The sequence below is a fragment of the Oratosquilla oratoria genome, chromosome 3 (assembly GCF_046742065.1).
Source record: "Oratosquilla oratoria isolate Oo_2021 chromosome 3, ASM4674206v1, whole genome shotgun sequence".
NCBI lineage: Eukaryota > Metazoa > Arthropoda > Malacostraca > Stomatopoda > Squillidae > Oratosquilla > Oratosquilla oratoria.
This window is the reverse complement of record NC_134779.1, coordinates 11,548,622-11,561,991: the sequence shown is the minus strand read 5'-3', so window position 1 is coordinate 11,561,991 and position 13,370 is coordinate 11,548,622. Positions and strand designations below refer to the sequence as shown.

At 42.2% G+C, this 13,370-nt stretch overlaps 1 protein-coding gene across 3 annotated transcripts in view; it reads right to left on the bottom strand.

Moving 5' to 3' along the window:
- The window catches only part of LOC143020294 (methyl farnesoate epoxidase-like), a 79,962-nt gene extending 67,369 nt beyond the window's left edge, over window positions 1-12,593 (bottom strand). For 2 of the 3 annotated variants that reach the window (XM_076176564.1, XM_076176555.1), the window contains exons 1-2: window positions 12,192-12,587; window positions 5,338-5,574 (exon numbers count right to left, since the gene is read on the bottom strand). In XM_076176564.1, coding sequence (XP_076032679.1) covers window positions 5,338-5,574; window positions 12,192-12,273 — 319 coding nt within the window. In that variant the 5' untranslated portion in view covers window positions 12,274-12,587. Of the gene's footprint in view, window positions 1-5,337; window positions 5,575-12,191 lie in introns of all 3 variants that reach the window. The other variant, XM_076176573.1, reaches the window with a different exon arrangement.
- Between the last annotated feature and the right edge of the window lie 777 nt (window positions 12,594-13,370).

The window sequence follows — 13,370 nt, the reverse complement described above, 5'->3', positions numbered from 1 at the left end:
CCAGAAAAATATGACGTCAGTCCTCGCTTCGCTGCGAGCGAAGCGAGGAGTTCCGTCATATTTTTGTGGTTTTTGATAAAAACATTTTGGGGTTTTATGATTTTTTGTTTTATTTGACCAAATGACAAGACATCTTGTCATCGGAGTTGAATGGGTTAAGCTTTAAGCAGTCAAGATTTTAAGGGCTTTAGTGACGTTAGTAAGGAGCAAGTCACTCAGCACTCTTTTATGACTGGAGACTAATTTCCACTCAATAGAAAATAAACCGAGAAAAAAAAAATGGGAGATAGATAAATAAAAATGTTTGTCACTTTTAACTTCTATCTATCCGTTCTGCTACCTTCCTTAAATCAGTCTCAACTTCTTTGGAGCGTAAGTGTTCCAAGGCTAGAGACACTGGCTATCTTGAACAAAATACTAATATTTCTTTGTGTATATATTCAGAAAACTGAAGACCCACAATCTCTCTGACATGAATCTAAATTGTCTATCAGATACATAGTCTTATTTTCCTGTTGATCCATTTTGCTCTCCACTGTATGTTTGTGAGAGATACAATTCAGCTTTGTGCTAGTACACCAATGGTAGTTACATTTTGAATGGGGTCTCAGCCTACGAAATTAGGTATGAGACGAGGAACAGCAGAAACACCAGCGGAAAACAGTAGAGCCAGTATCTCCTCTCGGCTTGGTTCTTCCAAGACAGTATCCTGCCCACACTGCAACAGACTGTTCAAAACGAGGGTCGGTCTTATCAGCCATCTTCTCATAGACCTACATCGGTTGCCAATCAAAGCAAGAATAGTATACAAAGCCTGTGTCATAACATATCAAGTGCTAAAATATAAGAAACCAAGATATATACGTGAGTTATCAAAGGACTTCCATATTCACTCGGACCTGACCCCAAGACACAGCGTCACAGTGCACAGACTTGATGAACCAAGGTACAATTTGTAACTTGGTCTAAGAGCCTTTGGAAAATGTATACCACGGCTTTATAATAACCTGCCAGTCCATGTCAAGACTGCCGAAAATGTTGAGATCTTCAGAAAAAGATTAAAGATACATTTATTCGACGTGTGTCATGATCTGGATGATTTGACGTTATCACAGAACTACATCTGTTGAGTCACTGATAGACTAATGGAGGCGGTGACGAGCGTCGATCATTCGACAGAGCACGGCCTGGAAACAACTCGATAGTAACAGTAACACAATACCTACTAGTGATCAATTATAAAGGCGGATGCGAAAAAAATCATATTAATAATAGATAAATAAATAAAAACTATAATGTAAATAATAAATAAAATACATAAATAAATGCACAGGTATAGTTAAATAATAAACAAACAGGTAAATACATACATATACCAAGGCTTTTTCCCCCTTCCAAGGGAGGTAGCCAAAAAGGGAAAGGCATAAAAACACTCCCACCCATTTCATCCCTAAATACACTCCACACCCCTCCCACCCTTCCTCTCATCTGAGCACCTCCTGGATGACGGGTCATCCCTGCACCCTGCCCACCGCCCTGGGTCAGAAGCAGTGTCGCAAGACACAGTACATCCACAGCAAGGCCGCTTCATTTAATCGGCGAGCCCCCCCTCTCCGTTCCCCTTTGCATATAAGGCGAGGACGGGGAGAAATCCCTTCGGGCTGCGTCAAAATTTACTCACACATACTACCCCCCCACCCCCCACCCCCGCCCATTCCTCCTCATGCAGTCACAACATCATCCATATACAACCATTCTCCACTCACCTCTGTCTTCCGTCCTCTCCCTTCCTTCCTCAACAGACATTCCCCTCTTCCCCAAAGTCCCCTTCACCCCATCCATCCACCTCATCCTAGGACGTCCCCTCATGTTCACTCCCTCCACATCTGCCTTCCATACCTCTTTTACTAGTCTTTCTTCACTCATTCTTTCCATGTGTCCAAACCATCCTAATATTCTTTCATCAACCCTATCTCCCAAATCCTTTTTCACCCCTGTTCTCCTCCTCACCTCCTCATTTCTCACTCTATCTAGCCTAGTAACCCCCACCATACTTCTCAGTCACCTCATCTCAAACACATTCAAACTCCTTCTCTCTTCTTCTCTTATGTTCCACGTTTCTGCCCCATACAGTGCTGTTGGCACAATCACTCCTTCATACAGTCTCCTCTTAGCATCCATTCCCAAATGTCTATTCCTCATTACACTCTTTAAACCACCAAGGCATTTACTCGCTTCTCTCAATCTACATTCTACCTCCACCTTCACTCCACCTTTTCCTGCTACACTTGCACCCAAGTATCTAAAACTATCCACTTCCTCCAGTCGCTCTCCCTTAATGTTCACTTCCAGTCTACTGCCACTTTCACCCCTTGTACATCTCATCACCTTACTTTTACCCACATTTATCTTTAGCTTTCTTCTATCACATACTCTCCCAAACTCTGCCACCAGCTTCCTCAATCCCTCCTCTGACCCTGCCACAAGCGCAGTGTCGTCCGCAAACAACAGCTGGCTCACCTCCCACTTTTCTCTATTTTCTTTAACCATCTCCAATCCCTGACCCACTACCCTAGCATTCACCTCTCGTACCACCCCATCCATGTATAAGTTGAACAGCCAGGGCGACATAACGCATCCTTGACGAAGTCCCACCTTTACTTCAAACCACTCACTCTCTCCATTTCTAATCCTGACACATGCTCTACTACTCTCATAAAAACTCTTGACAGCTCCCAAAAGCTTTCCTCCTATCCCATAAATCTGCATAACCTCCCACAGTGCCTTTCTGTCTACCCTATCATAAGCCTTTTCCAGATCCATAAAAGCCCAAAAAACATCCTTCCCCTTTCCTATAGCTTTCTCACATATCTGTCTTACCACAAAGATCTGATCTACACAACCTCTACCTGTCCTAAATCCACACTGTTCCTCACCAATTACTCCTTCTGTTCCTCTCTTAATCCTCTCAATTAAGATCCTCCCATAAGCCTTCCCTACTACACTTAACAGGCTAATCCCTCTGAAACTACTACATTCACACTTGTCCCCTTTTCCCTTGTAAAGAGGAACTATACAGGCACTTCTCCAGTCCTCCGGTACTCTACCCTCTCTCCAGCAAACATTAAATAACCTCACCAACCAGTCCACCATCACTGAACCTCCCTTTTTCAGACATTCTGCATGGCATCCATCCAGACCAGGTGCCTTACCTGCTTTCATCATCTTTACAACTGCCTTCACCTCATCCTTCCTTATTTCTCCTCCATTCTCCTCACTCATCACTCTCATTTTCTTCGCATTTCCCACTGCAACTATCTTTCCTTCCCTATCCTCCTTCACATTTAGCAACTCCCTAAAATATTCTGCCCATCTTCCCCTTACTGCCATCTCTTCCATTATCATCTCTCCATCTGTACCTTTTACCTTTTCTTCCCTACTTGATTCGCCTCCTCTTCCTCTCTTAATTTCTTTCCAAAACATCTTTTTATTACTTTCAAAATTTTCTGTCATACTCCTACCCCATTTCACATCTGCTCTCCTCTTTGCCTCCTTTACCTTTTGCTTTACTTCTCTTTTCTTTTCTTTGTACGTCTCATATGACTCCCCCGTCCTCTTTTGTAACCAATCTGTGAATGCTCGCTTCTTCTCTTCTACAACCTTCTTTGTTTTCTCATCCCACCATTCACTACCCTTTCTTCTATTTCCCCCTGTCCTTCTTGTTCCACACACCATCCTTGCACACTTTAAGACTCTCTCCTTGAACCATCCCCATTCCTCCTCCACACCCATCTCTGCTCTATCCTTTACTCCCTCCCACTCCTCCTTCAGCTTCTTTTCGTACTCCTTCTCCTTTTCCTTTTCATTCAAGGAGTTCACTCTAAGAACCTCCCTACCTTTTGTCCCTTTCCTCTTTCTCTATCTATCCTCCACTCTCAGCTTACCTTCCATCAAAAAATTATCTGATATTCCCCCACCCTCTCCTCTTAGCACATGTACATCCTTAACTCTTCCTATCATAATCCTATTTACCACTACATAATCCATTAGCGCTCTATCTACCACCCTTCCCTCCACCACCCTCTCCCATGTGTACTTATGCTTGACTTTCTTCCGAAACACTGTATTTGCTATCATCAACTCTCTTTCTAGACACATTTCCACCATCAACTCTCCACTACGATTCTTTCCTGGAACTCCACACTTCCCAACCACTCCATCGATTGGACCATTTCCCACCCTAGCATTAAGGTCTCCCAGTACTATTATATTGACATTTCTTCCTAAACCCTCTATGCACTCATTTAAATCTATCCAAAAGGCCTCCCTTTCTTCCACGCTCTTCTCACTGCCAGGCCCATATGCACTTACAAAGACCCACATCTCCTTTCCCAGTTTCACCTTCATCCACATTATCCTTGAGGAAACCTCCTTCCACTCCACTACCTGTTTACCTATCTTCTCACTTACTAGAATAGCCACCCCTTCCCTCCCTCGCCCTCTCTTCACTCCTGATAACCTCCCACTTACACTCCCAAACTTACACTCACCCTTCCCTTTCAACTTAGTTTCACTCAAAGCCAACACATCCATCTTTCTTCTCACAAACATACTACCTATCTCTTCCCTTTTACTCTCATCTGTACCACATCCACGCACATTAAAAAACCCAAACCTTAGGGTGCTTACCCGAGGCCCTCCAGCACCCCTTATGCCTTCACTTTTCTTTTTAGGAATATGCCCCGTGGGGCTACAGGGAGAAGGATGCCTAGTCCCTCTCCCCGTCCCTTTCTTCTCGCCTCTTACGATCCAAGTGGGATACTTGGTGGCAGTATTCTTTTCCCCCACCACAGGGAATTCCCCCATCACAGACAGAGAATACTCAGAGAAATGGTACAGGACAGCACCAGGTAAATAGTAAATAATAATTAATTGACATATAACTAATAATAAATGAAAATCAAACAGACAAATTATAACAAAACAAAAACAAATAATATAAGATAAATTATAATCATTACAGCATCTTGCTTAGGTGTTTATCTAAATGATTCTTAAAGCTTCGAACTGAACTACATTGCACTACCTGTGCAGGAAGTTTATTCCATTCATTAACTACACGGTTGGTGAAGTTGTTTCTACCTACTTCCAAATTGAATATATTTCCGGACAGTTTGAGACCATTGTTTTTTGTCTGATTCTCATTCAATGTGAAAATTTTGTCACGTTTGATATTGTCAATTCCCTTCAGAATTTTAAAGACCTGTATCAAGTCAATTCTGAGTCTACGCCTGCGAAGAACAAACATTTTGACCTAAAATGAACACACAACCTTACCCAGCCTCTTTCCCCAAGTCCTTTCGCTCAACAGGACACTGTCAGGTCTTCCGTTCAGATCTTCATTGTGCAGAGCTTCCCTGACGGCGGTGTATCCGTTGATGATGACGGCAGGTTGGGAGCCAAAGAAGATCCCCACCACAGGTCCGTACTTGGCCGACAGTGTTGCCATCTGCTTATGGGGCAGGTGACGCGAGAAGAAAGGCAGGAACCCCAGCACGGGTAGGCGTGGTGGACCTGTTGGTATGAAATGGATATATTCACACCAAATTAGTCAGTACGAGTATTTATATGGAGCTAGTGCCCTTGAAGAAGAGAAAGAACATGCCAAATATTCAACAACAACAATGCCCTAATTGCTGCTGATTACTACATGTATTTCTATTCTTGTACTCGGTGTTAACCTCAAATTGAAAAGCAATTTCGTCCATCGAGGGATACAAGTAACTGAGGGCCCTCCGGAACCTACGCGATCACTTGCTCCTGCGGAGGGAGGGATGGTAGCATCCTCTGGATAGAACTGCCATTGCACGACATGATCCAGACAAGCTCTATTTTTCCTTTTTTCTCACCCTCCTCGTGTTAGACAAATGCCTGTCGGCCACTGTGACTCTTGGCCACATCCCTCCGCTCCTCGCCCTGTTCAGGTACATCTGACTCTCCTCCACCTGCTGCAATGATAGACCTCTCGACTGAAAGGCGCTGTCCATGTCGGCTCTCCACCGCACCCGCGGTCTCCCCACCGGGCTCTTGCCTCCGGATGTCCACTTTTTTCCCTTTGACTTTTTGAAACTGAAGGTAAGGGGCAGAGGGAGGTTTAGGGGAAAGGAGATCATGTAAGGGAAGACAAAACAGGAGGAGGAGAGAACAGACGGGGGGACAACACGAATTGTTTCGTTTTCTATAAGAAGAGAGCTTTCACCTCTTTCGCTTTATGTTTGCGTTAAATGAAAGTCCAAAAATATCATTAGAACATTAATTACAGAAAAGAGAGTCGATATTTAGATATATCAATAATTAATTTTGCTAAATATTTGTGCATTTGTTTCGAAATAAAGGTATCCCACTATTGCAGTGTTACACAATTTACATGCAAGAGCCTTAACATACCACAAATTGAAATTATCATAAAATGGAGAACCATTGCAATGGACTTGAATGTTTTTAGAAGTAACTAAAATATTCATATCCGGAGTTTGAGAAATAATTAAAATCTTTAGGGCATTTTATTTCATTTTTTTTTTTTCAAAACACCCTTTCAAAAGTAGACCATTGGCATGGGGCTGAGAGTTTTACAAACCAAGATTTTTTTCAACCTATTTTTGAGTGCAAATATTTACCATTTAGAGTACCCATTGCGCGCGCGCACACACGCACACACACACACACACAGACACATGCACACAAACATACATGCATACTCAGAGACACACATACACACAACACTAACAGTATGTTAGAAACTAAACTTCCGGCGACAGAAATTAGTTTGCAGAACGAAAATTTAAAGATGATTCAGAATTTTTTCAGCCGACTCTACAAAAGCTGAGACGGGGAAATCCTTTCTCTTACTGCCTGAAGAGATCATTCCATGACCGTGTGATCAAAATATGATATTCTGAAATACTTCAAGCTGCCCTTTACTTTAACTCTCTCTTAGGGCGTAGGGTCAATGCTTAAGGCTGCGTTTTGTTTGTATCATTCCGCTGTAGAACAGATTATGACAGTCTATGTCTATGTCAGTTTCTTGAACCCCATTATAGTAATTATGAAATAATTTTGGGGGAAATCTCTTTTGGTGTGCCTCAGCCCGTAGGACCCAGCAATCTCTTAGGCTGAATAAAATCGCGTGATGTTAACTAACGCAAAATATTTAATGGGTTCTCAGTGTTTGGAATATACGCACAGGGATGGTAATCTAACCAAGGTCTGTCTTCCAGAAAATCAGACTTCAGGAATGTCTTACTGCACAAAATAAAGCGCCATGGCGGCAAATTAGTCATTTCTCGCCAGCATGCTACTTGTTAATGCTACTCACTTTGATTTGTATATCCAAAGTGAGTAGCATGTTACTGATTCTTGCTGCTGGGAAAAGTGGATAACTTGCTGGGAAGAACCAACGGCAAGTTTTGCTACCCATTTGAGTAGAGCCACCTTTCCTGGGGATTATATATGAAATATAGATAGAATTGAGCATATATATATTATTGTTTATACATGATTTTTTTCATTCTGTATCTTTAAATGTCACTATACACTTATGAAAACACTGAAAACAATATGAAATCGGTGTTCTTTTTTTTTTCTTTTTTGACAGCCGGGAAGCGTTGTTATTGTTTTCATTAGCTGCTAGCCAAAAAGTCATCAGCAAAACATTCCCTGTGTGACAGATACACAGATACATCAGACGGATACATCTTGCTGTGTTTGGTAACACAGCAAGATCCAAAATCGTGTACCATGCTAGCGAGAAATGCCTAGTGTGCCGCTACATTTCTCTCTGCGCATCCTTGAGTGATGGTCCTAACGCTATATACCATAGAGTGGGTCTTGTGTTGAATGCTGCCGAATTTCATCTACCTCAGTGGATGGAGTGGGGTGAATGGAATTGTGGTTTAATCTATTTGGTTCCATTTGGACGTTTCCCATATAGACGCTAACCAAACTAACATAACCTAACACTTTTTAATCATAATATATTTTCAGCACATGTTTTTGACCGTCCAAATGGGAAGCGTCCATCTTGAGATAATGTTATGAGGACCACAATGGAAATAAGCGTAGATGCTTTGTGTGTTATCCTCGGCAATTTGCATTTATTATTCCGAACTATGTGTTCTTGTAATTATTTGCACTTCATGTACATTGATTCATTGCCAAATAAAGTCTGTCTATCTATTTATCTATCTATAACACCATTCAGTCATCCGTTCCACCGTCTTCAAACCCTTGCGGACAGCCACCCTCCCCTAACTTTGAGAGGATGTGCGTTATTACACCCCTCTTTGTCCTTGCAGGTGAGTATCACACTTTCCCTCCACACCCCTTCTTCCTTTCTTACTTGGTATTTCCTTCCCTAAACTCTCAAGTTGTGAAAGGTGAAATGGTTTAAACTTTCCTAATCCGATCCTGAGCCCGGCCTATCCTCGCGCGCTTGTCTTTTCGTTCGTCTTACTTTACTCGTATGTTCCAACCGTTTCCCACACCCTTTCTCATCCTCCTCTCCTCCCAGAGTCGTTGCCACATTCTGTTTGTCGTGCTCTGTAAGCCTCTGCTCACACCACTACGTCATCCTTATCACCCTTGAAAAAAGAACAACTTTTCCCCAAAACAAAACTTTTGTGTTGTTCTTTTTGAGTGTTATTGCCGTAGACTCGATCGAAGAACGGTTTGTCGTTCGTGCAATAGTCATACAAATGCCAGGATCCCGTTCGATCGTTGCCATAGCAACCTTTTTTTTTTATCGTGATCGACCGCGCCAGTGTGTGCGTGTGTGTGTGTGTGTGCGCGCGCGCGCGCGCGTGTGTGTGTGTGTGCGTGTGCGTGCGTGTGTGTATTCACTTGGTCTTTGGATCACGTGTTGGACTCGTGATCGACAGCTATTTCCCTCCTGGAAGAGAGCTCAGAGCTCGTAGGTCCGATCTATGGGTAATGCTATGACCTTGCACACACACACACACCCAACTCCCCGCCCACGAGAGTCAGAGTAACGACCCGAGGCACAGCGATACCGAAATAATTTCGGCCCTGGGCAGGATTCGAACTGGGTGCTGGGAGCATTTCTGCTTCCCAGTTCAGCGCTCTACCAACTATGCCACCGAGTCGGTGTGTGTGTGTGTGTGTGTGTGTGTGTGTGTGTGTGTGTGTGTGTGTGTGTGTGTGTGTGTGTGTGTGTGTGTGTGTGTGTGTGTGTGTGTGTGTGTGTGTGTGTGTGTGTGTGTGTGTGTGTATTCGTTATTCACCGTGGTCTTGGGTCATGTAATGACTTGTGATCGACAGCTACTACACTCTCAGGAGTTCAGAACTCAATGCTGTGAACATGAGGGGGCGACCTAGGATGAAATGGATGGATGGGTTGAAAGGGGCTTTGGGGAAGAGGGGAATCACCGATTTAATGAAGCGGCCTTGCTGTGGACGTGCTGTGTCTTGCGACACTGCTTCTGACCCAGGGCAGTGGACAAGATACAGGGATGACCCGTCATCCAGGAGGTGCCAAGATAAGAGGGAGGGCACAGGGTGGAGGGGAGTGGAGTGTGTTAGGGATGGAAAGGGTGGGAATGGTTTTTAAGCCTTTGTTTTTTGGCTACCTCCCTTGTAAGGGGAAAAAAGCCTTTGGTATACAGGGTGCGGCAGGTATTTGAGAACAAAGGAGATTGTTTGTAATGAGGTTTATTAACGTTTTAGTATATATTTAAATTATAATTTATTGTATTCTATACATTAACATAAAGCAAATGCACTGTTTCACTCAATGAAACCTCCATCCTTGTCAATGATATCTTCCAAGCGACGTCTAAATCGTTGGCAATCACCAATGAGTTGACTCTTGGGGATGTTAGCCATTGCAGCGACAATGGCTTCTTGGAGAGATGCTATAGTGTTGTGAGGTTTACGATTAGACTTCCTCTCAACTACGCCCCAAACATAATTGTCCAAAGGATTGACATCAGGGGAGCTAGGGGGCCACATGTTGGGGGTTACGTGGTCATGAAAATTGGTGGCCATCCATTCTTGGGTTGTGTGAGCTGTATGGGATGGAGCAGAGTCTTGCTGGAAGACGTACGGCCTGCCACGTGCTACACCATCCATCCAAAGCTTTACAACAGTCTCCAACACTTCAGTGTAAGAAGCTGCATTGACAACAACAGTCTCCAACACTTCAGTGTAAGAAGCTGCATTGACACGAAGTCCTTGGCGGAAAAAAAGGGAGGCATCACATCGCCTTCACTGCTCACGACACCCAGAACCATCACTGATGCTGGAAATTTAGTATGCATAACCGTTGGAACTTCACCTGCAGTTTGACACAACCAACGATCGTTCCTCCTATTCACCTTCTGGTCCTGAACAAAGTTCTTCTCATCAGAGAAGAACCAAAGGATTCCTGGTTCTTCTGGATGTTTTAACTTGTTCAAAAGACGTCTGGCCCTGATGACTCGGTTCTCACGTGTCTTCTGTGACATGAACTGTCCTCTTCGGATCACATACGACCTATACCAGAGATCTTCGTGAACAACTCGCCTCATCAACTTGAAAATTCTTGGCCAGTGCCCTCATGGACTTCCCAGGGCTTTCATCAATCGCCGATTGAATAGCATTTATGAATTCTGATGTTCTGATGCTGTACGATCGTCGGGAATGTTGTTTACGTTGCGATGTACTTGCCACATTGCCTCTGGCATCCACAAGTTCCCTTCTGACCTTATAAACGAAGGACCGGGCAACATTAAGGAAGGCAGCAATTTCAGAATTAGTATGCCCAGCTGCTATAGAGACGATAACTGCATGCCTTTTCATTTCTTGGGTAATATTTGATTGTGCCATTTTCAGCTGGAAAAGAAAAGGAATGGTTAGCTATGGTGTCTAAACTACTAGACCACTTAGAAGATGCGTTCTCAAATACCTGCCGCACCCTGTATGTACAAAGTTTTTAATGCATTGACTGTATTTCCCTCTCCCTCCTTTACTTTCATTTTATCAATATCGGTCTCCAGTCTCACTTCATTAAGTAAGTCTGACAGGCTTATCCCACGAAAGATGGGGGTGGGGGGAGAGCACAGAGATTATTAGAATAAACTACCGGTAACTATATTAAAAGAAAGAATACCATCAAGTACAGACAGGAGTAGAATGATAATTATGGGTTCGAGATGCGAAATGTCTTATTTTGTTTGCGCGGGTTTCATGTTGCTGCAGAGTTATTTCACCAAAATTTCGTCTGCCCCAAACCAAATCTCCCATTTGCTCACCAAGGTATTGCTCTTCTCATTAAGGATATTTGCAAAGTCCTACTGTACTCTCAGCAGGTTTGAGAAATAAGAGATCAAATTACACAATATGGCAACAACCAATCAGCTGGTGTTATAGTCATATATGAGTATATAGCAAATGAGCTTCACTTTTCTCAGTCTCGCTGATTCGGAGGTGTGCCAATTATGTGCTCTTTAACATTGTGGTTATGACTTTTACAAAAAATATTTCTCCATTTGCTCATATTAATAATTTTATTTTATTTTGTTTATGTTTTTTAATATTTCGTTTCATCCGCTTCCATCAAACAACACTTGGCGTTCGTTCATTTCTTTATGTCTCCTATTCAAATTATACGATCATTAATTGTGTGACCCCCTTCGTCTCTTTTCATCTTTCACTTACCATCATTCATGTGGTGGTGGTGACACTAGGAATATTTTATCTCAAAGGCTGTTGCACACTGAAAAGATGCTTTGATAAATTCTTGTTTTTCATAATTTTTTACAGAAAACTAAAGATAAGGGGAGGACTACAGTCTCTGTGATGCGTCACCTAAACAATATTAAGGAACTCAAATTGTTTCATTCTTGAAAACATACACTTATTTGTGGAAATTGTGATGTTTGTGAGGTCTTCGTGATTGTGAGCTGTAAAGGTCCCCCAACTTGTGCCACGTATTGCCTACAAGAAAATTAATTTAAATTTGGATTTAAGATCTTACTTAGTAAGACATGCATGAGTCCCGCTTTACTGGCATTCCTTGCAATTATAACAATATTATCATGAACATCAATTGATGGTATTTACTATTTACTCCAATGGACAGGTAAGAAAGTTGAAATGGCAACCGTGACTTCGCCCGGACTGGCTATGTTACTCACCTGGCGGGAACTTATTAGGCTTCCTTGTACCCAGATAAATCCACCATATAAACAATATTGTAAATAACACCGGCAACCACATCTTTCCTATTATCTTGAAACTTCCCAACGCACGTGTACAAGATAATATATGAATGAGTTAAACGTCTAGTTGGAAATAATCGAAAAATTCAACACATACAGCTCGCTTGTTTACTGAGAGTTGTGACTGTCTTAGCACATGCAAGTAACGATATTGATCAATGACATTAAAAATATATGAATTCTATGATGGTACGCACACAACACCGGCGTTACAGAAAGACCGAATCACTTATGATAACGCTGCCGATCCATATATACAATCCTACTGCAGATGACGATGGACGGGCTAGGCAGTAACGTTGCCGGCGCCAACTTAGGTGCACACTGATTTTTTTTTCTTTATTGTTATTTTTTATTATCATCATTAATTCACAATTAAACTAAGACTCATTGCTGATTAACAGTGAGTCTTAGTTCAATGGTGTATGTGATATATCTCTAATCTTCTAGTAGTAACAAATAGGCCTAACAGAAATTCTGCCGACATTACAGAAGTTAAAACTCTTCAGTTTAAGGGCTAAAAACAGGAACATTATGCCATCGCGTCGTGTTTTTTCCTCATTTTTCATGATAACAACGATGGTTTCTTATTTCATAAAACAGGAGTTGCTCTGTTTCAATTCATTGAACTAATACGGAACATGAATGTCCTGCTCTGCGCAGCATTTTCCTGGTATGAGATTACGGGTGCACGTAATTCCACAAGAATGCCACAAATACATCAAACAGGGCGACAATCTGTCACAGATAGCATCAATTTTGATATAAACTGCACAATGATGAAGAAATAAAAGTAGATACACAAATCGCGACGATGTGGCGGCGCAAGTATCAGCATATATGAGCTGTGTGTAGGCGACCTGGCAGAAATAATAAGAGGAAGAGGGAAAAAGAGGAAGAAATAAGGGAAGACTAAAGATACAACGGGGTCACAACGGAAACATCATTTTCGTATCAACAGGAACACAATTTGTTATGGATCAAACCAAACAATTTCTATTCAACTGTAGGGTATCCACATCATAGGGAAGCGGTTAATATATATATATATACTATATATATATATATATATATATATATATATATATATATATA